Source organism: Panthera leo, chromosome A2, assembly GCF_018350215.1.
Source record: "Panthera leo isolate Ple1 chromosome A2, P.leo_Ple1_pat1.1, whole genome shotgun sequence".
NCBI lineage: Eukaryota > Metazoa > Chordata > Mammalia > Carnivora > Felidae > Panthera > Panthera leo.
In genome coordinates, this window is record NC_056680.1 from 19,037,393 (window position 1) to 19,058,099 (window position 20,707).

The 20,707-nt window shown below is 56.7% G+C and overlaps 5 protein-coding genes across 7 annotated transcripts; 1 reads left to right on the forward strand and 4 right to left on the reverse strand.

Annotated features, from left to right (window-relative positions):
* The first annotated feature begins 64 nt into the window (after positions 1-64).
* On the forward strand, positions 65-4,137 carry LSMEM2 (leucine rich single-pass membrane protein 2). Its single transcript, XM_042929457.1, has 4 exons — positions 65-530; positions 2,901-3,011; positions 3,104-3,286; positions 3,455-4,137. The coding sequence occupies exons 1-4, from the start codon at positions 509-511 to the stop codon at positions 3,586-3,588; spliced, it is 450 nt and encodes a 149-aa protein (XP_042785391.1). The 5' UTR covers positions 65-508; the 3' UTR covers positions 3,589-4,137.
* Positions 4,094-9,619, reverse strand: IFRD2 (interferon related developmental regulator 2). Of its 2 annotated transcripts, XM_042929453.1 has the most exons (12): positions 9,235-9,614; positions 6,924-7,043; positions 6,755-6,839; positions 6,524-6,648; positions 6,281-6,438; positions 6,068-6,118; positions 5,803-5,981; positions 5,612-5,717; positions 5,151-5,288; positions 4,936-5,064; positions 4,761-4,856; positions 4,094-4,623 (listed from the first exon to the last, which is right to left on the reverse strand). In XM_042929453.1, exons 1-12 carry the CDS (start codon positions 9,290-9,292, stop codon positions 4,543-4,545), a joined length of 1,326 nt encoding a protein of 441 aa, XP_042785387.1. In that variant the 5' UTR covers positions 9,293-9,614; the 3' UTR covers positions 4,094-4,542. The 2 variants fall into 2 exon arrangements, with proteins under 2 accessions (XP_042785387.1, XP_042785388.1); XM_042929454.1 differs by lacking the exon at positions 5,612-5,717 and having other exon boundaries at positions 4,532-4,623; positions 9,235-9,619.
* A 682-nt stretch (positions 9,620-10,301) lies between these two features.
* HYAL3 (hyaluronidase 3) lies at positions 10,302-12,606 on the reverse strand. Its single transcript, XM_042929455.1, has 4 exons — positions 12,376-12,606; positions 11,205-12,115; positions 10,717-10,806; positions 10,302-10,600 (listed from the first exon to the last, which is right to left on the reverse strand). Exons 1-4 carry the CDS (start codon positions 12,407-12,409, stop codon positions 10,325-10,327), a joined length of 1,311 nt encoding a protein of 436 aa, XP_042785389.1. The 5' UTR covers positions 12,410-12,606; the 3' UTR covers positions 10,302-10,324.
* Positions 12,607-12,834: 228 nt separating this feature from the next.
* On the reverse strand, positions 12,835-15,943 carry NAA80 (N-alpha-acetyltransferase 80, NatH catalytic subunit). Its single transcript, XM_042929456.1, is given in 5 exon segments — positions 12,835-13,905; positions 13,907-14,000; positions 14,330-14,454; positions 15,298-15,576; positions 15,706-15,943. Coding segments are annotated over 4 exon segments (1,089 nt in total). The 5' UTR covers positions 15,304-15,576; positions 15,706-15,943; the 3' UTR covers positions 12,835-13,041.
* Positions 15,944-17,605: 1,662 nt separating this feature from the next.
* On the reverse strand, positions 17,606-20,589 carry HYAL1 (hyaluronidase 1). 2 transcript variants are annotated; one of them, XM_042929451.1, is made up of 4 exons: positions 20,032-20,586; positions 18,645-19,568; positions 18,211-18,300; positions 17,606-18,011 (listed from the first exon to the last, which is right to left on the reverse strand). In XM_042929451.1, the coding sequence occupies exons 1-4, from the start codon at positions 20,050-20,052 to the stop codon at positions 17,694-17,696; spliced, it is 1,353 nt and encodes a 450-aa protein (XP_042785385.1). In that variant the 5' UTR covers positions 20,053-20,586; the 3' UTR covers positions 17,606-17,693. The 2 variants fall into 2 exon arrangements, with proteins under 2 accessions (XP_042785385.1, XP_042785386.1); XM_042929452.1 differs by lacking the exon at positions 18,211-18,300 and having other exon boundaries at positions 20,032-20,589.
* Between the last annotated feature and the right edge of the window lie 118 nt (positions 20,590-20,707).

Genomic DNA, 20,707 nt, shown 5'->3' on the forward strand with positions numbered 1-20,707 from the left:
CCTCATTGCAATGCATCACCCCAATCCCTGGTGCCAGCAGGTCACACAGGGGTAGGTTCTTGTCCGTGTGCTGGGAGAAGAGATGACCCAACTTTGGGTCGGGGTCTTTGTGGATAGAGGCACAGGGCTCCCTTACATACCTTGGCTGCCATGTGGGGCATTGCTGGAGGTGAGCATGAGGCAGCTTGTCTGGATACAGACACCAAGGCCTGTGCATGTATGGGAGTGGTAGAGTTCCCCAGGGAAGACCCTGGGCACATGTATTAGTGGAGGTGTGCTCTTGTCTGGGCTCCATCACCAGCTAGCTGGCCCATGTGGGTCACTCCACAACTTCCCATGGCTGAGAGCTGCCCCCTCTAAATATAGCCCAGTGGGCTGAGCTCAGGCCTATTTTAGGCCCAGGCTGGGAGGTGGCCTGCCTTCCCCAGGCTCTGAGGAGCCGCTGCTGCTTCCATCCTGTCCTGATACTGAGTGCTATTATCAGCCCCCCAGCTGCCCACCGCCCACCATGCCTGAGGACACCCAAGAAGGTAGGAGATGACTGTGGGGGAGGGCAAGGCCCCAGTCCTGTGACCCTGTGAACCACAGAGCAAACCCACTCTGTCCCACTGACCTCACTTCCTTAACTAGTCATCAATCACCATGCCGTAGATTAAGGGAACCTGCCCCCTGTGCATGGAGAAAGGGCTATGTCTGGAACCCCACCTCCCCTTAGGCCCTGCCTGTTTCCCCTGCTAGGGACAGCAGGGAGGGATTGGGGGGAGCTACTTGCTTGGGGGTAGTCAGCTATAGGCTGTGCCCAAGTGGGTATGGGCTGAGTAGGTGGCCCGCCAGGCCAGTTCGGCTCTTCATTCAGGGAGGAAGCTGGGATTGGGGGCGGGCAGTGGTTCCAGGAAGCATTTGGGCATGCAGCCCAGGGACTGGGAGTGGATAGATCTCTGGTCACCTCCAACTTGGGCCTAACTGGACCCAACTGTTAGCCAGTTGGGATCCTTTGGCCTGGCCAGACTGACAGCTAGTTAAGACTTTGGTGGCCAATCACCTAACTACCCCACTGTATGCAAGAAGTACAGAGGTTCACAGGGGCCACAGCAGGGATGACCAGCTGCTTCACTGCTCCAGCAGGTCTAGCTGGTCAACCCTCTTATCACATTTTCAACATTTCAACTGGATGGGAGGGCCCCAGCCCCCACTAGTGGTGGAGGATGTTTGCCTCCTTTTGAGGCCCTAACAATGATGTTTACCACGATATTCCTGGTGATGAACAGAATCTGAGTTCAATTTATAAAGTGTAGGGAGGGGCACCTGGGTGGTTCAGTCGATTAAGTGGCCAACTCTTGATTTTGGCTCAGGTCGTAATCTCACCATTTGTGAGTTCAAGCCCCACACTGGACTCTGCACTGACAGCACTAGTGGAGGCTGCTTGGGATTCTCTCTCTCTCTCTCTCTCTCTCTCTCTCTGCCCCTCCCCAACTCCCAAGCGGGCAAGCTTGCTCTCTCTCAAAATAAATAAACATTAAAAAAAAAAAAAGTGTTGGGAAAGCAGAGCCAAGTGCAGAGGAGTTTCACATGACCCCTGACCTATCACCCAAACATAATGACTGGCAGCATCTTGTTTCACTTTGGAGCATTTCAAGGGCCAGTTTCAAGCAAATCATGAAGGTGGAATTATTGTTGTGAAAGTGATAGTCCAATCACCTTTGCCCCTATCAATGCCCCATACTGTTACCTACCAGCCAGCTGGGTATATGGAGGTTTAAGGAGCCAAGATTAAAAAATAAATAAATAAAATAAAAAGTCAAAGAAGTAAAAAAAAAAAAAAAAAAAAAAAAAAAAGTACCTTTTTAGAAATCACAAAATAAATACTTTTGAGGAGTACAAAAATAGTAAGATCACAAGAAAAGTACAGAGGTCCCAGTGACTAAATGGGCAGAGGCTGTGAATAGATAACTAGGAAGCCACACACATTCATCAGGCCCTCCAGGCAAAGAGACCCAAATAGGTCAAGAAAAGCCTTTCCTCATCTCCCAACTGGCAAACATGCGTACACGTGTGTATATAAATTTTTCACTGAAAATGCCTAATGGTGGCGATGTTGTACCCTTTTGGGGGTTGTGGATAGTCATTCTGGAGGACAGTTTAATAATGGCTTAAAGAAAAAGTCCCTGCTCTTTAAGCCAATGATTTTGCTTCTGGGAATCCGTCCTTATTAACAATTAGGAAATTGGGAAAAACCTTCATACTCAATGATGCATATCCTTCCTGGGAGTTACTCACTTCCAAAGGGAACTGGAAACAACCTAAATGCCCAGGCAGCCTCAAAGGGGACCTCAGAAGCATGTAGAACAGCTTCATAACAAAGGCATGTCACATGTTGAGTGAAAACAGGGTTCATAGAAGTACAGCAGGATCAGGCTGAATATGTTAAAGCAGAGCCAAGGCCACAAAGCACAAGCACCACCCAGCTAGGATGGAGATGTGGAGGTGCTAGGCACTGGGTCTGGCCTGATGGCCAACCCACAGGGTCTGCAGGGAAAACTGATAGCAGAAGAGGCAGGAATGAATTTCACGCACTGTGGGGTTAGTCCTTCAAAGCTGACAAACTCTTCTCTAGAAATGAACAGGCAGAGGAATGCCTGAAAGTCGTTGAGGTGCTTGTAAGGAAACAAAAGTGAGCAGGGCAAATGCACCTCCTGCTACTGTAGGTGTTAACAGGCCCACAGAGTTCTGGGGTCATCCTGGTTCCGAATGAAGTGTCGTTCCTGAGCTGGTTTTAGGGCACTAGGAGCCAATGTCCCTTTGTCCTGTCCCATCTTTTCTGAGCCGCGGCTGCCGCATGAGGCCACCTTAAAAGGGAGGCGTGACCTGCTGGCTGAACCAGCCCTGCACTGTCCCAGCAGACACCTTGGCACTAACACCGAGCACGAGGAGCAGGGCGCCACTGGCCCCCAACCACATACAGGAGGTGCGCCTGCACCAGGTGGAGTCCATCAGCGACCTACACAGTGGAGGTGAGGGGCATAGGGCAGGGGACTGATATGCTGGGAGAGGGGAGGAGAGCAGGCACAACCCCTACCCTCCCGATGCCCCATTTGCCCTGCAGGTTCGCTGTGCCCCTACCTGACTGAGGAGGTGCAGCCATGGGACGAGCTGCTGGGCATCTTGCCACCGTCGCTGTGTGACCAGGCTGGCTGCAGCCCTGTGCACAGCAGGGGAGGCTTCCTGCTGCTCGCATTGCTGGTGTTCACCTGCCTGGCACTTGCCATCCTGGCTGTCTACCTGAGCGGTATGGTTGGACGGTGCGGAAAGCCAGTGGGAACTGAGAGCGAGTAACTGGGACTGCAAGGCTTTTCTGCGTGGCTGGAAACAGCTGCAGAGGCCGAGCCAGTGAGGTGGGGAGTTGTGGGGTGGCACGTGGTCTGATACCCCCCCATTCCCGCCTGCCCTTCCACAGTGCTGCAGAGTGAATCCCTCCGCATGCTGGCGCACACACTGCGCACACAGGAGGAGACGCTGCTCAGACTCCGGCTTGCCAGCCTCAGCCAGCTGCGGAGGCTCAACTCCAGTGAGGCCCAAGCACCCAGCTGAGATACCACTTGGACCTGGGGCTTGGGTGTGTGTGTGGGTGGGGAATAAAGTCGCCATTGGCAGGTTTCTCCTGACCCATTGTCCCACCCTACTTCCCTGGTGAGGTTTTTGTACAAGAGTCTAACCTGACCCCACAGCTACCTGCTTCTCCTGTCTTCAAGCCAGGCCTAGCCAAGTTTTCTGGTGCCAAGGTCCTGCTTTGGGTGGCCCAAGGTCAGAGGAAGGGATACCAGCCTCCTGGCTCCTTCTGTGGCCTGTCAGCAGCCTCTGGCTTCCAGATAGGTTCAGAGTCTAGAAATAGCTGCCCCCCACCCCCAGCTGCCCAAACCTTGCCAGGCCTCCCAGTGGGGGTCCAGCCTCAGTGCTCAAGCAGGCAGAGCTGAGTGAGTATGGGGAGGAGGGCCACCTGAGGAGCTGGTCTTGGAGGTCAAAGGTGAGATGGAGATGGGGGAGACCCAGTGTGGTGGTGAATGGCAGGGCAGGCAGAAACACCCAGGAGCTAAGGGCCACAGATGGCTGAGCATTCAGTTTAATTACCTCTAATAATCTTTAAAAATCAGCATATAGATCCATTCCAGGTAGCCTGGCCTCCCCATCGGTTTTGGTGGCATTTGTCCAGATGCCATTCCCCTCAAGGAAGTAGGTCATCCTAGGGGAGCAGGGCCCAAGAAAGGAGAGAAAGGCACATCCCTCCTCCTGCCTGCCCCACAGCCCTGGGACAAGCACACATCTGGCCTGGCCTGAGACAGGGCAGAGAGAAGCACAGGGCTGTGATGAGGCAAGGGGCCAGGATACCAAGTGCCCTGGCCTCCAGCCACCACCCCTGTCTGTTTTTGGTTTTGTCATTAAAAAAATAAAGCCACAATTCCTGGCAGGAACAACCAGTTGTTGCAGTGTCTTCTGTTAAAAACACAGGCACGAGTGTGGACAGTCTCCTCTTCAGCTGGCTCCACCTCACAGGATGTCTGCCCGCTTGTCTCGCACACGGCTGCGTGCCTTGGTCCGGGCTTTGAAGGCAGCAGCGTTGTATAGGTGCTGGAGTGGGGGCAGAGAGTGATGATATGGTGAGCTAGGGAAGGGGAGGCCCAGGGCTTTTCCTCTAGCCCCTGCAGAGCTCCAGGCCTCCAGGCCGTGCGAATGGAGGGAAGATAAACGTGCCCAAGGGTGCAAACCTTCTCAAAACGTGAAATCTTGCAGGCCTTCAGGGCAGTGGCATCCAGCACCAGGACAGGACCCAGGCCAAAGATATCACGGAGTAGCTCGTTGTTCTGGGGGCAAAGAGAGCAGTGAGCTCAAGCTGGTCCAAAACAGCCAAGCTGGGTGTCCCCTCCCTGTCTACTTCCCCACCTGGAGATGGTGGTGCATGCCTGATCCCAGCACGTCCTTGAAGGCAGCATAGATGCGGCGCCGAGCCCAGCTGTCCACATAGAGCACCTCAAGCCCGAAGCGGACCGACTCTTCCTCACACTCACCGCCCTGCAGAGTAGAGGGACCCGCAGAACAGGGCTTGGTGGCTGTGCCTGGGGATGCACTCTCACTAGGACACACGTTCTCACACGCACCTCAACAAAGTGCAGCACAGCGCGGAAAGTAGAGCGCTGACGCCGGCGGTCAGCCTTGGCACGGTACTTGCTGCTGTCGGTGGCCAGGGTTCGCAGGGCATTGCAGAGGGCCTCCATGTCCTCATAGATAAAATCCTCCTGCGGTGGGAGCAATAGAGGGCGTGTGAGCAGAAGCCTGCGCTCTGCTGGCTCTCAACTTGGGGTTGCGCAAACCCTTCCTATCTCGGAAGAAGTGGTTTTCTTCTCTGCCTCTCCCCTTTGAATTCCCTCCTGGTCCCTGCCTGGGCCAGACACCCCTGCCACCACCATGGCACTCGGCATCTCAGTCTGTGTTAGGGCTACCTCCCCTCCATAAGGACCTAAGGCTGTCCTGCTTTTTCTGTGGTGTCCCCTGCATTCAGCCGAGGATGGGCAGGTGGAGTCAGCAGGCCCCCTCCCTTCCCCTCACCCCTCTCTCACACCTCAAGGTCCCGGGCCAGCTCAAAGAGCAGTGCGATGGTCTCGCCGGCAGCGATTCGCAGGTTCACACTTTCGCTGGACAAGAGCTGGGGCAGCCGGGGCAGCTGCCTGAGGAAGGGGCAGGCTGAGCTACGTGTGGGTTGGGGGGGGCCTCACCTTTCCCCTTCCACTCACAGCAGGCAGTTGCTCTTACCTGTCCAGGATGTGGCTGATATGGGTGCTAGGGCAGACGGTGAGTAGCAATGCCCAGGCCTGCAGGGCAGCACAGAGCACGCCATGCAGGCTGGCAGGGACCACAGGGGCTGTGGAGCCACCCATTCCATAGGACCGGCTGAAAACACCTTCCAAGCAGTTGAGGCAAGAGACCAGGTCCTAGGGACACAGGGAGGCAGTGGGAGTGGCTCAGGGGCAGAGCCAGGGCCTAGGTACTCTATTAGCCATGCCCAAAGGTCACTTACCTGGACATCGGCAGCAGCCACATAGCACCCCAAGCCAAGAGCAGAAGCACACTGTTGGAAGGAGGGCAAAGCCACGCTGTGGTTAGAGAGTGAGCCTGGGTTCCCAGCCACAGGGCTCACCCTCAGAGTAAAGGAGCCTGAAAGCAGGTGGAACCTACCTCTCCCCTTAGGGATTAGGGGAGGGAAGGGTGTCACAGAGCAGAGAACACTCACGTGAAGCCGAGCAGCAGGACAAGCTGTGCCATCACTGAGCACAGAGACCAGGAGGGGCTGTAGGCTGTGAAATAGCTCCTCGCCCTTGGGTCCAGGGCCCAGCTGCACACAGAGCAGGCCTAGCACGGCAGCGGCCAGGGCCTGTTCCTCCCCCTTCCCTGTAGGAAGGCTTTCCAGTCAGCCCATGCAGCAAGGGTCAGTACCCAGCCAATTCAGGTCCCCCGTGAGCCCCCGGGGCCCAACCTTTCTTGAGGCACTTTTCCAAGGCATCAGCCAGTGTGAGGCGGCGCTCCAGCAAGAAGTCAGGGAGTAAGCGGGATGCCAGGGCCAGGCGAAGGCTCTCGAGAGCACCCTGCCGGGTCTTGGCACTGAGGAATGAAGAAAGGGGACCTTGTGCACCAGCCCTACTGGGTCATACTTGGCATGGGCTGAGCAGGGACAGGGGTATAGGGGTTGGCTGGCAGTCAGGGGTACCTCTTGTCTGTGAGGCAGTCCACATACTCCTTCAGCTTCTCCTCAAGGTCTTCCTGCTGGCCCTGCTCATCCACGGCATCCCCCCCTGCAAGGCCAGCTGGTCAGCCCTGCGTCTTGCTTTACCCCAGGGAATCCCCAGAGTCCCTGCCAAACTCCCATCCACTCTCACCAAGGCTGTCTTCTGCTGCAGTGCTAAGAAGGCTGGGGCATTCACTGGTGGTGCTGCGGGCCTCACTGACTGCCTCATCCTCACTGGAACCTGAGTCAGCTTGGGTTCTGCTCCGGGCACCTGGGGAGGGTGGAACATAGCACTTGGCCCGCCCTTACTGATGTCTGATGGCCGGGGGTACCTCACCCGGCCTCATGACCCCCCAAGAATAGAGTCCTGCCCCCTCTCAGAGATGAGAAAATGGGAGGCTGAAGTGGTACACACACGGACTGATGCAGGGGACGCTGAGCCAGGAAAGAGGAGAAAGGGAGTGAGGTCTATCAACTGGAGAACATTCCCAGGCCCAGCCTAGGAAAACCTGGCAGGCTTCGTGAGTACAGCCTCCCTGAGACTAGAGCCTGCTTTAAGAAGGAGACTGAGGTCCTGGTAGAGGCAGAAGGGACTGCACAGGCCCCACCTGGAGTGGGGACATATCTAGGCAAATCCTGGGGGAGCTCAGCCACCAGCCCAGATTATGCCTAAAAATGGCCAGGGCAAAAGTCATGGGCTTCGATAATTGAATCTGTATATACAGAACATATACAGACAGACACAGGGTTCAAATTCCAGCTCCATATCGTGAAAAGAGTGTAACCAGGTCAAGTGCCTAGACTTCAACGCCTTAATTTTTTTTTTTTTTTCAATGTTTACTTATTGTTGAGAGAGAGAGAGAGAGAGAGAGAGAGAGAGAGAGAGAGTGCAGGGTAGGGGCAGAGAGAGAGAGGGAAGCACAGAATCTGAAGCAGGGTCCAGGCTCCAAGCTGTCACCACAGAGCCCGAGGTGGGGCTTGAACTCCTGAACCATGAGATCATGACCCAAGCAAAAAGTCAGAGGCTTAACCCTAAATGGGTGAGCCACCCGGGCACCCCCAATGCCTTAATTTTTTCATCTGCAAAACAGACATGCTAAAACACCTCATTTAGTACAGCAAATGAAGACAATGACTGAACAAACAACTAGTTAAGGCTCTTCTTTGGGCCCACAACCACCCATCTGCCTTGGGGCAGAAGCCCAGCTGCTAGTGGATATGGCTGGGTGCCCCAGGCTTCAAGCATACTGTCTTCTGAGCTCCCCCTGGACTATCCCAGGCCTTCAGCCCTCGGTGGATGGACACACAGGCTCCTCCTGACCTCGGGAAATGCAGAGAGTGGAGTGACCCCTGACCACACGAGTCCCTAAAAATAGGTAAACACAGGAGAATGTCAGGGTCAGCAGAGCTGGAATGCTCCTGTGTGTGGTTTCTGCCCAGGGCCAGGGGCTGACTTTGGCAAGGGCAGCTCCTGCAGCAGAGTCCCAGATGGGTTCTGGTCACCAGACTGGTCCTACTTCTCAGAACGACATACGCCATGTACCTGCTGGACAAAGTGCAGCACGCATGCAGTCCTCTGCTCACCACCTCTCTTACTACCCTAACCAGCCAAAGCAGCCTAGCCTCCCTCATTTGTTCCCTCTCTAGATGCCAGGCCTTTGCACAAATTATTTCCTCTGCACAGTGCTCTCTTCTTCACCTCCTCAGGATTCACCCAGAAGCCCCTCAAGGATTCCTTGGTTCTTAAGTCTGGGGCTGACACCATTTAAATGAACTTGTCCCCCAACACGAGTCCTTCTGTAATGTTGCTACCCTCTTAGATGTCCCCACACCCAAGTCCCATTAGGGTGGTGGCCAGGTCTAAGCTGTGCCTAGCAGGCACCCCATTCCTGCAGAGTAAACATATGTGTTTACTGAAGCAAGACACACTCCTGTTCAAAGCTGATAAGTCTCAGGACTGCCGCAGGCTCAAGGGCACTCCCTAACCCTCTCGGGCCAGGTCCACCAAGGCCAGAATCCTGCAACGTCCCCACCGCCCCCCACCCCTCCGCCAGTCCGCCCCCTACCTCAGTACTCTCCGTCAGAGTAGCCCTCCCACCAACTTCCTAGTCCAGTCCAGTAAAAGAGCAGGGATTAGCGAGGCGGCAGGCTTCCTGCTGTCTGGAGAGCTTGTCTATCATAGCAGGTAACTGGGCTGGATCCGCAATGGAGAAACTGAGGCCGAGAGGCACCGACCAGTTTAGGCCCGGTAGCGTGGGTTCCTGAGCAGCAAGCAGCGTCCAAATTGAGTTGGGCGCACACGTGGCCGCTGCCTCCTGGGGCACGTGCTGGCCGCGGCAGAGTTGCGGGAGGCAGCGCCAGGTTGGTCGACGCAGGAGTCTCCGTTCGGGAGCCATCGGGAACACCGACGGGTAAGCCACGCAGGACCCCCGCTCGCCGTTCATCAGTAGCTCCCCACTTACCGGCTCCGCGGCGCTGGCCACTCTTGCGGGGTGCGCTGCCCTTACGGGCGCGGGGCATGCCGGGAATCAGGAGCGCGGGCGCGCAGAAGGCTCAGGGTCAGGGGCCCGGCGGGCGGGGGCTCCAGACCGGCGAGACACCGGCCGGTGGGCTAAGCTGAGAATTGGGCAGACGACGGGAGCCACACGCCGCACGCGACACCATCTTCGCGAGGCGCCCCGCCCTGCCAAACGAGTCGCTGCGCCCCGCCCTGCTAAACGGGTGGCCGGGAAGGCGAGTTCTTGGCCATTGGGTTCCGGGACCACATGCGCGCGGCCGAAACTACTAGTCCCAGGGGACTGCGCGCCCAGATGACCGCCAGCAGGCTAGGCGCAGAGCACCTCGGGAATTGTAGTCTATTCCTGAGACCCGTAAACCCACGACGCGCTAGCTGAACTATGCACCCACAATGCCCTGTGTACACCGCCCCCCGCGCGCCCACGTGCATGCATGCACAGTTGTTAACACTGAAGCTGCCTCTTTGGAGCAGCCTACTACGTCAGGCAAGGCCAGCGTTTCTGGGCACTTGCGGACGGACACTCCGCGACAGGAAGAGCTTGGGGTTTAGTGGAACTTGGTGAACAAACCTTAGGCGGTGAAAGAAAAAGTGACTTTATGCTGAAGCAGAGGACAAATAACAGCTTAGCACTTACAGACCTTAGCCAAGATCTTGGAGCCCACCTGTCTCTGGATGGGTCTCCTGTGACCTTTCCATGGACCCAGTGAGGAGTAGTAGGAACAGAGCCCTGAGCTGGCAACTCTAACCATCTGGAACTCTGACTTTCCCTGGGGCTGCTTATCAGGAGGGATCAAGTGACCTCAGAGGACCTTTGGTTTTAAAATAGTGTAAACAAAATAAACATTTTTGTCTGTTTGTCTGTCAACATTTTTTTCCTGGCCCCTTCCACTCCCCAGGTATCCCATGGGAAGGGAGGGTGTGTATGGGAGGACTGACTCTAAACTGAATAGAACAAGAGTGGGACAGAGCTGTCCCTCCAAGACTGGAAAAATGGCAGCAGGGACAAGAGAGTCAGGGGCAGGTAACCTCTGGTTTTATGTTGCTTCTTCAGGCCTAGGCTCAGGTCTAGGCTCCTGGCAGGTAGGGCCAGCCCAGCCCGGGTAACAACGGCAGCTAAAGGACTCCCAAGCTCCAGGGCTGCCATCTGGCTGCAGATGCAGAAAGGCTTCCAGCTGTCCTCCATCTTGGCGGGCACAACGCCCATGGCCATGGCACCGCTGGTGACTGCAGGTTATGGCTGCCCTGGTCACATTGATTACATAGGGACCCAGGGTGCCCACTAGGTAGTCATGGAGATGCCAGCACTTCTCCTGTGGAGAGGGGAAGGATGTATCAATGCTCCTGCTTCATGCTCTGACATGGTCTCTTCCCCGAACCCTGGGATCCCAGGATGGGCTGTACGGCAGGCTGGAGGGGCAATGATCACCTCAGAGCTGGAGAAGCTCAGGTCCCCCCAGAGCACCACGCCAGCTGCCCCTAGTGCTGCGGTCACACCAATGGTCTGCACGAGGTCATCCTGGAAGCAAAGAACTACTAAGCCAGGGCTGGGCTGGTCAGATCCATCTGGGCCTACCTCTACCTTCAAGAAACTTTTCTGGCTCATTACCATGATCTGATTCCACTTCTAGAGTAAGGTTACTTGGCACTGAGCCTCTGAGTGGCTTCTTGGGTCCTCCACTCAGAAAATGTCTTCCCTCAGACCAGGGCTCCAAACGTTGGCCTTGCCTTCCCCCTCAAGATTTTACAAGGCAGAGCCATACTTCCTTTTCAGATGCTCCAGGATAGTACCTCCCCACTCAGAACTAGATCAGGGTCTCCCCATCAAATTCCCCTGGGCAAGGTCTTCTCTTCAGACCTTCCTAGGACAGGACCATGACTCCCCACTCAGACCCCTAGATCTCAATTTTCGCTCACCTGGGACAGGAACCTCCCAGAATACCGGTATGTGAGGCGGGCATAGGCCAGGACAGGCAGGGGATGTGGGTGCCCAACAAGGGCCACACGGAAGGCTTCTTCCAGGCGGTATCGGACAAATGCCTGGTGGTGAATAGGTGGCAGCTTGGGTGGGAGGTAAATGCTGGGGAAGAGGGCGCTGGAGGCAGCCCAGAGCCAATGCAGTTGTGTGTTTCGGGCTAGAGTGGCTGGGTGGCAGTGGCCTGTGTAATTGAAAGCTGTACCACGCCAGCCATTGCCACAGGCTGGGAAGCGATAGAAGCCCCAGAACCCATGGGGCTTCAGTGCCTGGCCTAGCCGTAGTGTGTCCTCCATCAGGGCACGGGCTGCCTGTTCAAAGCCAGCACGGGCCTTGTGGAGCTGCTCCTGGGGGTTCAGGTGGGGGAATACCCGCTGTGCCCAAGCCCATGAAACTTCCTGGTAGGCTCGGCGGCGGCCCCAGTTCCCGGCCCAAAGTGGACACCACTCTTCCCAGTCTAGCACTGCCAGGCCAGCAAAGCCACGTTCTAGGCTGAGATGGATCTGGTAGGCAGCCCGTGCCAGGTGGCGGTCAAGAGGGACAGCCTGGGGGATGCCCCCGTTATGAGCTGTGCCCCTGGGCCCAAGGTAGGGATAGAAGCCAAGCTGGTTCTTGTAGAAGATGGTGATGTTCTGGCCATGGAAACGCTGGCCACGGTTGGCTGTGATGCCCAGAGCCTCTAGTGGCAGGTGCACGCCAAAGCGAGTCTTACAGTGTGCTGAGGGTATGTTCCATAGCACAGAGAAGGGACGTTCAGGAGCCCACAGCAGGGGCTGGCCACACCCCAGGCACAGGGCCATTCCTAGTACCAGGGCGAGGCCCAGCTGCATGATCATGACCCAGGGACAGAAACCTGCAGGAGAGAGGGGGTGTGAGCTTAGAATTCATGGCCATGGCCACACCTTCTATACAGCAGGGAAAGCTGGGAACACTCCCCCAGCTACTCCCAAGGATGGAGGCTGGGGAAGGATGGTCCCCATGTGGTCCTCTAGGCCTCTCAAACCAGTAACACCCTAAGTTGGCCCACGTAGCTCCCGTGTTGTCCATCTCTGTCACAGCACCACTGTGCCTTCTGACACCTAGCCCACTCACATCTCACCAGTCCCCTCTGACCTCTTTCTTGGGCCTTGCCCCAAGAACACAACATCCTCCCCTTTGCCTGGCTTAATTCCTACTCAGCTCTCAGGTCTCTGCTGTGACATCACCTCCCCTGGGAGGCCTCCTGGGTCTCTAAATGCACTGAGGGCACTTGGGCTCCCACTGTCCCAGCACGGATCCTGACACTGTATGCCTGCCTGTCTCCCCTGTCCCTGTCTGTCTCGTTCCCCATTGCCTGTGACCAGTCCAGAGCCTGACAAACAGTAGCCCCTGAGTGAATAGTGATGAGTGAATGTAGAAGGGAATAGATACCTTGTCACCTGGGCTTGGCAGAGTGGGAGGGGCAAAGGGCAGGTGTCCCTTCATCCATGGCCCTAGGGCCAAGGTTGATCTGGGGACTCTTGCAGAGATAGGGGATCTAAGATGAAGCTGGGAGGTGAGAGTGAGGTCAACAAATAAACTGTCACAGCCACATCCAACAGAAGCCTTTATTCAGCCACACTGACAGCTCTGAGCCACAGCCATGAAGCCATCTACTGGCCCCACTGGTACTCAGGAAACATGGCCAGGCTAAAGCTGCTCCCAGGGTCTAGGGACTATGGTATGGCCAATGGGCTGAGGCCCAGACTGTCCTAGGCAGTCCATCAACCCTGAAGGACAGTGCCTTGTCCTGGGTAGCCCTCAGATGTCTTTTTCCATCCAGAATATGGGACATCCTCTCAGGTCTTGGTATTGTGTCTCCAGCAGGCTTTGTGGAGGGGGCCCTGCAGGAGGTGGGGGTGAGGTGGTCAAGGGCTCAGGCAGGGGAGGAGGTGGCGGCAATGATGGCCCCTTGGGGGCTCTTGGGGCAGTTTGGGCAGTCAGACTAGAAGCCTTGCAGAGTTGCCGGGGAAAGGGGGCTCTGGGGAAGGCCCTGAGCAGGGTGGCAGGCAGCCGTTGGCTGGTGAAGACTAGGCCCTGCACAGGCTCACCCAGCTGGTAGCCCAGGTGGGCATAGAACTGCAGCTGGTCATGGGTAGTGAGGTGTAGTCGGCGGAAGCCCCGGGCCTGAGCAAAAACCTCCAGGCCCTCCATGAGGCGGCGGCCAAAGCCACGGCCCCTCAGAGCCCGGGCCACCACCACTGTCTCCACTAGGAGGCTCTGGGGCCGGTCCAGCACCCGTGACAAGCGGGCATGGCCCACCACGATGGGGGCTGCCTCAGGTGTGGGGCTGGGGCTCAGCAGCATCAGGCAGAGGGGGAAGGCGTCTGAGGACTGGCCCAAGGAATGCAGGCGGGAGGCACGGCTGCGGGGCCACTGCTCATTGATGAGGTCGGCACAGGCATCCAGGAGCTCAGGTCGGCAGTGCACAGGCTCCAGGGTCAGTTCAGCCAGGTTGGGGGCTGAGGTCTCCTCTGGCTGGTGTGCAGGATCCAGGGTCAGCTCAGTCAAGCCAGGACTGAGGGTCATCTCTGGATGGCATGCAGAACCCAGGGTCAGCTCAGCTAGCCTGGGGCTCAGGGTCAGCTCTGGCTGGTGTGCAGGATCCAGGGTCAGCGTGGCCAGGTTGGATCTCAGGGTCAACTCTGACTGGCATGCAGGATCCAGAGTCAGCTTGGCTGGGCTGGTACTCAGGATCAACTCTATCTGGTGTGTAGGGTCTAGGGTAGGGGTCAGCTTTGATGAGCCAGGGCTCAGAGTCAGCTCTTCCCTACATGTAGGATCCAGGCTCAGCTAAGTCAGGCTGGGAGCCATGGTCATTTCCTGCTGGGTTGCAGGTGGCTCAGTGCCAGGCTGGGGATTAAGAGCATGGTCTCCAGACAATGGTTATCTCCTCAGACCACAAGGATGCTCCTCCTGTAGACAACAGCCATGCTAGGCTGTGCCAGGAAGGAGGACAGTGTTGGGGCAGGGAGGGGCTGACAGAGTGCTAGGGGAGCCATGCATCCTGGAACTGGTAAGCTACACCTTGTCTCTGTCCCATACTCACCTGATGGCACAGGTCACCTGGAGACCATCCCTTATACCTGACTCAGGTGACTCACTCAGGTGACAGCAGAGGTAATGGTTCCAGGGTGTCCTGCCCCACATTGGAGGAAAGCTGAAGGCTAAAGGCTGGGGCAGAATCCAAGAGTCATGGCCCCACTTTCTCTGGCTACAACTCTGGCCTCCCCAGAACAGGGGACCTAGCCTACACCATCATGGTTGGCTGGCCATCAGACAGAACATGCAGACTAGACACCATGACCCCCTACTTAAACCCACCCAAAACTCCCTCTGGCTGTCCCCAGGAACTCCCCTGCCCTTTCCTTCTCTTTACACTTTAGGTCCCAGCCTTTCTGACCACTTGGGCCATGCCTGTCACCTGACCAATCCTGGGGTACCCATCACCCACCCGTTAGGATCAGTTTTCCCCTCACTGAACTGCCTTTCCTGCCTGGAGCACAGAGCCCATGCCCCCCCACCCCCCCCATCCCCATGCAGCTCAGGACACTCTGCTTGGGCATGGACCCAACTGTCCCCTCACATGGGGTTTCAACAGCACTAGCAAGGGGCCTGGCTCACTGTCACAAAGCAATGTGGCTCTTGCAGGCTTGGTTCCCCACTGGCCTGAGTTTCGTAGTGGCCCTAGATAAGGACCACAGCTTCCTTCCTAAATCCACAAGGGTGTCCAACGGCCATCAGGTTGGGGGCTCAGACCTCCTGTGCCTAAACCCCATTGTTTGCCAGTCCTACCCCAGGCCCTTCTGCCAGGAGGGTCTATGCTGAGGGGATTCCTGGCAGTGGGGGATCCACTGGACCTCACTCTTCTACTCACTTGCTCCAGAGAGGACGTCCTGGCTCTCCTTCCCCACCTCCCCCAAAAGGCCCCATGAGCCTGAGGCCAATTCCACACTGGTCAGGCACAGGTAGCCCCCACAACCCCACACCCCACTCAGAGGATTATAAGCACCTCACCTGCATCGGCCACCTCCGCAGCAGCTACAGCTCTGGACCAAGAGGGAGGAAGCCCCAGAATCCACCCCTAGGTCTGGAGCCCCAGACTTCCCCGCGGTTTTAACCCCTTCGTGGCCGACCCCACCCACTATGGGCGGGGCTCCTGTGTCCTCAGGGAGAGGCGGCAGTGTCTTCTGTGCCTCGGTTTCCCCCTCCCTCCTAGTGGATGACAAACCGTGGAATTTTGGGGGGGAGGGTGTGCTTCAGCAGCTTGACTCTGGGTGGGTGTGGCTCGGCATGCTAGGGGAGAGAACGACAGAAGCAGGGAGGGCGTGCGGGACGGCATAGCTACTTGAGGACCGCACGCATGGGACAGACGGGGGACAGTGAGGACGAACATAAGGCGCATGGGAAGGGGGAGGTACTGACATGCTGAAGCCAAGCTCCGGGACGCTTCGCGTGCTCGCTCCGCGTGGGTCGGTTTCTCGCTGTCTGTGGTTTGGACTCTTCTGACCGCCCGCGCTGGCCCCTAGCGGTGCGGCGGACGCACTGCAGCCGTCGTCTCCTGCAGCACCGGACCTGGTCGACTTTCTCTAGGTAGCTAGGCCCCACCCCGCCTCCGCGCGCCACGGCTTAGGCTCCGCCCCCGGTTCAGGGCGTCACAACACCCCCGACGCAGACCTGGTCTCTGCCATGGCTCCGCCTCTGCCCCTCCGGCCCCGCCCGAGCCACAGCACCTCGCTCCCTACGTATCCCAGCTGGGACCGAGCGCAGGCTCCACCTCCTCCCCGTCGCCTGCAGGCCCAGTATCTGGCTTCTGAGCACCTATTAGATCCTCCCGGATTCCACTCTACCGAGGCCCTAGCCGGGCCCGTCGCGCCAAAGCCTTGGCCGGGTACAGGTCCCTCCTCCACACGGCTCTACTTCCGCCTCGCCTCGCCTCACCTCGCCCCACCCCAAGCTCAGGCAGGCCTCGGCTCCTGTCGGTCCCCGTTTGGAAAGGGGTCCATTGTGGAAACGATCAGGTAGAGCTTCCTCCTGAAATTTGGGCCCCATCCTCGGAAGCAGCCGCCCTCGGACAGACGTCAGGTCTAAGTGAGAGAGATGAGCCTTTCCTGTACCCTCTGGATCCCGGCTTCTGCACGTTTTAGGCACTCCATTAATAGCTCCTGAAGCAAGAACCGTGTCTGCTTTATTTGCGAGCTTGGTGCCTTTGAGCAGGTTGCGTGCAGGGCTGGTTACTGTCAACACAGTAGGAGTCAAAGTGCTTTACCTCTATAGCTAGACAGCCTGGGTTTCGAATTCCAGTTTCTCTATTTTCTGGCTGTGCAGCCTTGGGCAAAATGTTTGCCCTTCCAGTGTGTGCCTCAGTTTCCTCATAACGTCGTGTTAGGATCAAGTAAGTCTACTTAAAATGCTTAACACAGGACTTGAGGAAGCGTAGGTGTTCAGTGAATGTCAGTTCTTGTGATTGCTACAGTTTAAAGACTGGCTTAGTATCTCTGGAGATGTTTATGACCCAGCTGGATGGGTGCTGGAGGCTCTAACCCCTTAGGCAGCTATCCTGGTCTATAAGCATGTGCAGGTATATGCTCGTGACCGTGGCTGAATGTACTCCTGGCTGTCACCATGACTTGTGTGTGACTACTTATACTGGAGAAAGCTCTGGCCAGGGGTGCCTGGGTGGCTCAGTCGGTTAAGGGGCTGACTTTGGCTCAGGTCATGATCTCGCGGTCTGTGAGTTCGAGCCTCGCGTGCGGCTCTGTGCTGACAGCTCAGAGCCTGGAGCCTGTTTCAGATTTTGTGTCTCCCTCTCGCTGACCCTCCCCTGTTCATGCTCTGTTTCTCTCTGTCTCAAAAATAAATAAAACGTTAAAAAAAAATTTTTTTTTTAAATTAAAAAAAAAAAAAGAGAAAGCTGTGGCCAGGCTCAGAGTGCATTAGGTTGTGAAACTGAATAAAGGAAACCTCATTTAACATGGAGTTGGAAAAAAAAAATAAAATAAAATAAAATGGAGTTGGGAGGCTGGAAGGGGGAACTCACCCATGCCACTCCTTGCAGCTCTTTGCAGACCCAACAGGGAGAAGCCTACTTTACTATTCCAGCAGGAGGAAAGATTTTCTCATTGTGTGACAACAGCCCAGCCAATGAGAGACTGTCATAACTCAGTCAATGAAAAGTCACCACACTTTGAACCCCAGGTTTACTCCAATGGACTTTCTGTTTATCATGGGCCCTTCAAACTCCCCCCTTTCCTATGTAAAAGATCGCTCCTCTTCTTTGGTTTTGCAACAGCTTACATGTCTCAAGTTGCAATTTTCTACTGTTCCTGATTAAACCCATTTTTTCTGGTAAAATAACTTTTATTTTTAATGTCAACAAGATGTTCAATGCGTGTATCCTAGTTTGTGGCCAATTACCACGTGCCTTGCTTCTCACACCATGCTCCCTTCCAGCCACGGTAGCAGCGACATTTGAACTCCACAGCCATCTGCATCCGATCCTCAAGTGAGAGGGCACCTTGTACGGTCAGGGGCCCGCCACCAGGTGTGGGCTGGATGGAGAAACTGGTGGGGTTGAGGATGAGGAGGGCCTCAGGGTGGCTGGGGCGCCTGGCACAGCGACCATGGCCTGAGCACAGGGCTTGACTGCACAGAAGAGCCCCGCTGGTCACGTTGAGGACAAAGGGCCCCAGTGTGGTGTCCACATACTCCTTGATGGCCTGGCATGATTCCTGAGTAGGAAGGGGAGCAACAGGGACACCATGGCCATGCATGGGCCTACCTAGGGCATTGAGGCACTCACCTGCTGGCCAGTCAGGACTAAAGGGATAGAAAGGGTGGGCCAGGGTCTTGCCAGTCAGCCTGGCAGCTCCACCCCTGCCCTGCCCCCCCCCAACCCCCCCCCCCCCCCCCCCCTGGGCCTGAGCTCACCTTAGTTCTTGTGTTCTCCCAGCTCACCCAGAGTACCACTCCTGCTGCCCCCTGGGCTGCACTTTCCCCCAGGCTGTGCTCCAGCTCATCCTGAGGAAAGGGACATAGCTCTGAAGGGCCTTCCTCCCTCCCCACAGCAGATTGCTGTAACAACACTGGATGGGACAAATGATTCATAACCCCCACCTGGGCTTTTCTGGCCCTGGTGGTGAGAGGCAAGCCCATCCTCACTCTGGCCTGTGCGTGCCATGCACCAGGCACTACGTCTTTCTGATGAATGCAGAATCATCTGTGCTGAGCACAGAGCATGGCACACAGAGCTCAAGGAATGGAGAATGGATGAAAGTGCCCCAAGGCCATGCAGCCTCACTTACTGGACCTGATGCCTGACAAAGTAGGCTATATGATGGGTGGGGTTATAGAGGGAGACTCACCAAGGGCAGAGAGCGGTTCGTCCCGTCGTAGAAGATCTGGGCATAGGGCAGCACTGGCAGATCAGGGTCCCCAGCACCCACAGCCACACGGAATGCCTCACCTACACGGTGCCGCACATACACCTGTCCCTTCCCTGTGCCCTCTAGCTCTGTAGGCATGTAGATGCTGGGGTAGAGGGCACGGCTCTGACCCCACAGCCACCCCAGCTGGTCATTCTGGGCACAGATACCCGGGGGGCACTGGCCTGTATAGTTGGGGCTTAGAAAGTCATAGTTATAGCAGTCAGGGAAGCCATAGAAGCCCCAGAGGCCACGAGGCCTCAGTGCTTGCCCCAGCTTGAGGGTGCCTGCCATCCAGGCCTGTGCAGCCTCCTGGAACTGGTCCCGAGCTGCGGCCTCCACCCAAGGAGCTGGCCAGTCAGGATGCTGCGCCTGCACCAGTGATCGTGAGCGCTGCCGATAAATGTCTTTGGCGTCCCAGTTGAAGGCCCAGCGTGGGCGCCATGCCTCCCAATCGATGACTGCCAGCCCTGAGAAGTCAGATGCAGGGATGGCAGCCAGGATGTCCTGGAATGAGTGGGCCAGGTGGGTATCCAGGCTGGCATTCTGGGGCAGCCCACCAAACACAGGCTCCCCGGCAGACGTGTAGTAGGGGTAGGTGCCCAGCTGGTAGCTGTAGAAAATGGTCATGTCAGGGCCGCGGAAGGTCTGCCCCGGGTTGGCCACCACATCAAAGACACTGACGTCCACGTCCACACCGTATTTCTCCAGGCACCACTGGGTGTTTGCGTTCCAGATGGTGGTGAAGGGCTGGTTGGGTACCATGGGGCTCCTGGAGCCTTGGGTTTTGTCCAGCAAGGTCAGGAAGAGGGCGTAGATGGGAAGCAGGTGGACTGCCATGGCACAGGGTGGTTCTAGTGAAACCTAGCCAGGGGAGGCAAAGCTGAGAGTAGGCCCTAAACTCTCTGACCCCTGCTCAGGGAAGGCTGGCCAAACCCCTTGCTCATTAATCCACCCCTGCTCTGGGTTTAGGTAAACACTGACCTAAAGGGCTCAGGGAGGTCAGAGGGCAAAGGAGAGGCTTGGAGGGGTAGCACTGCCACTGGAGGGGCCTCTGCCCTGTCTCCCACAGACTTTGCCCTGGCCTAAGCTAACCAATCCCCTTCCCCAAGAGCCACAGAAGCCATGATATGTGTTTTCAAAAGAGCCAGGCCCTCAGCCCCGAGGCTGACCTGACTGTGATGGGGGGGGGGGGGGGGGGTCCTTTCCTGTCTCTCCCTGCAGGAATCCTGGCCAGCCATTGGAGGAGGAGATGCTCAGTGACCAAAGACAGGTCAGCCCAACCCTCCTTGTATCCCCGCCAGTCTGCCCACTTGTCCCTGCTGACCTCAGGGCTGAAGGGCCTCATCCTCCAAACTTCCTGACCCCAGGCTGAGGGCCTAGGCAGGGCTCAGCAAGATTCTGTTCCTCAACTCTGCCCTCAGCTGCACCAGATTCTTGGAGGAAGCTGCTGCTGCTGGAAACTCTGAGCTTTTGTAGGGGGTCACCCCACCCAGTCTGGGGGCGGGCTGAGGGGCAGGCCCGGGGTTGGAGGGCTGGGCCAGGCAGCTGAGCCACCTCAGCACCCCTAACAAAGTGCCCTTGGTAGGAGGTGGGGCTGGGCCGGAAGCGGCCCCGCCCACTGGGTCAGCACTAGGGCAGGGCTTTGCGGCTTTATTTGTGTTGGGGTGGGGGTGGAGGCAGTGCGGGGGAGGGGGTTGCTCTTTGGTTGGCAGACCCAGCTGGCAGGCCTGTTTGTGGTACTGGAGTCTGGGTGCCTCAGTACCTATACCAAGGGAGTGTACTTTCCTGCACAGCTGCACTATGACATTTGTGGGCCCTAAGCACTTTTGCTTTTTTGGGACCCTTTCTCAAAACGTCAAAAAATACATTTTACAACTATGTTGGTATAAAGACAAATATAATCCCAACCTAAGTCATTATATATTCATTATTAATATGTATCTTCTTCTGATTAAAAAAATTAAGATTTCGGGGGTCCCTAGAAGTATTGTGGCCTCAGA

Coding starts and splice junctions, on each gene's coding strand:
- LSMEM2 (XM_042929457.1), top strand. CDS start 509: ATGCCTGAGGACACCCAAGAAG. Junction 531..2,900: donor GCCTGAGGACACCCAAGAAG/GTAGGAGATGAC, acceptor CTGTCCCAGCAG/ACACCTTGGCACTAACACCG. Junction 3,287..3,454: donor CCTGGCTGTCTACCTGAGCG/GTATGGTTGGAC, acceptor GCCCTTCCACAG/TGCTGCAGAGTGAATCCCTC.
- IFRD2 (XM_042929453.1), bottom strand. CDS start 9,292: ATGCCCCGCGCCCGTAAGGGCAGCGCACCCCGCAAGAGTGGCCAGCGC. Junction 7,044..9,234: donor TGGCCAGCGCCGCGGAGCCG/GTAAGTGGGGAG, acceptor CACCCTCCCCAG/GTGCCCGGAGCAGAACCCAA. Junction 6,119..6,280: donor GTCCTGCTGCTCGGCTTCAC/GTGAGTGTTCTC, acceptor TCCTTCCAACAG/TGTGCTTCTGCTCTTGGCTT.
- HYAL3 (XM_042929455.1), bottom strand. CDS start 12,409: ATGTTGTGTTCTTGGGGCAAGGCCCAAGAAAGAG. Junction 12,116..12,375: donor GGGCAAGGCCCAAGAAAGAG/GTCAGAGGGGAC, acceptor TCTCTCCTGCAG/GTTTCTGTCCCTGGGTCATG. Junction 10,807..11,204: donor CTGGGAGGTTCCTGTCCCAG/GTGAGCGAAAAT, acceptor CTTTGCTTCCAG/GATGACCTCGTGCAGACCAT.
- HYAL1 (XM_042929451.1), bottom strand. CDS start 20,052: ATGAGGCCCTTCAGCCCTGAG. Junction 19,569..20,031: donor TGAGGCCCTTCAGCCCTGAG/GTCAGCAGGGAC, acceptor TCCCCTGGCTAG/GTTTCACTAGAACCACCCTG. Junction 18,012..18,210: donor GGGAGAACACAAGAACTAAG/GTGAGCTCAGGC, acceptor CTTCCTACTCAG/GAATCATGCCAGGCCATCAA.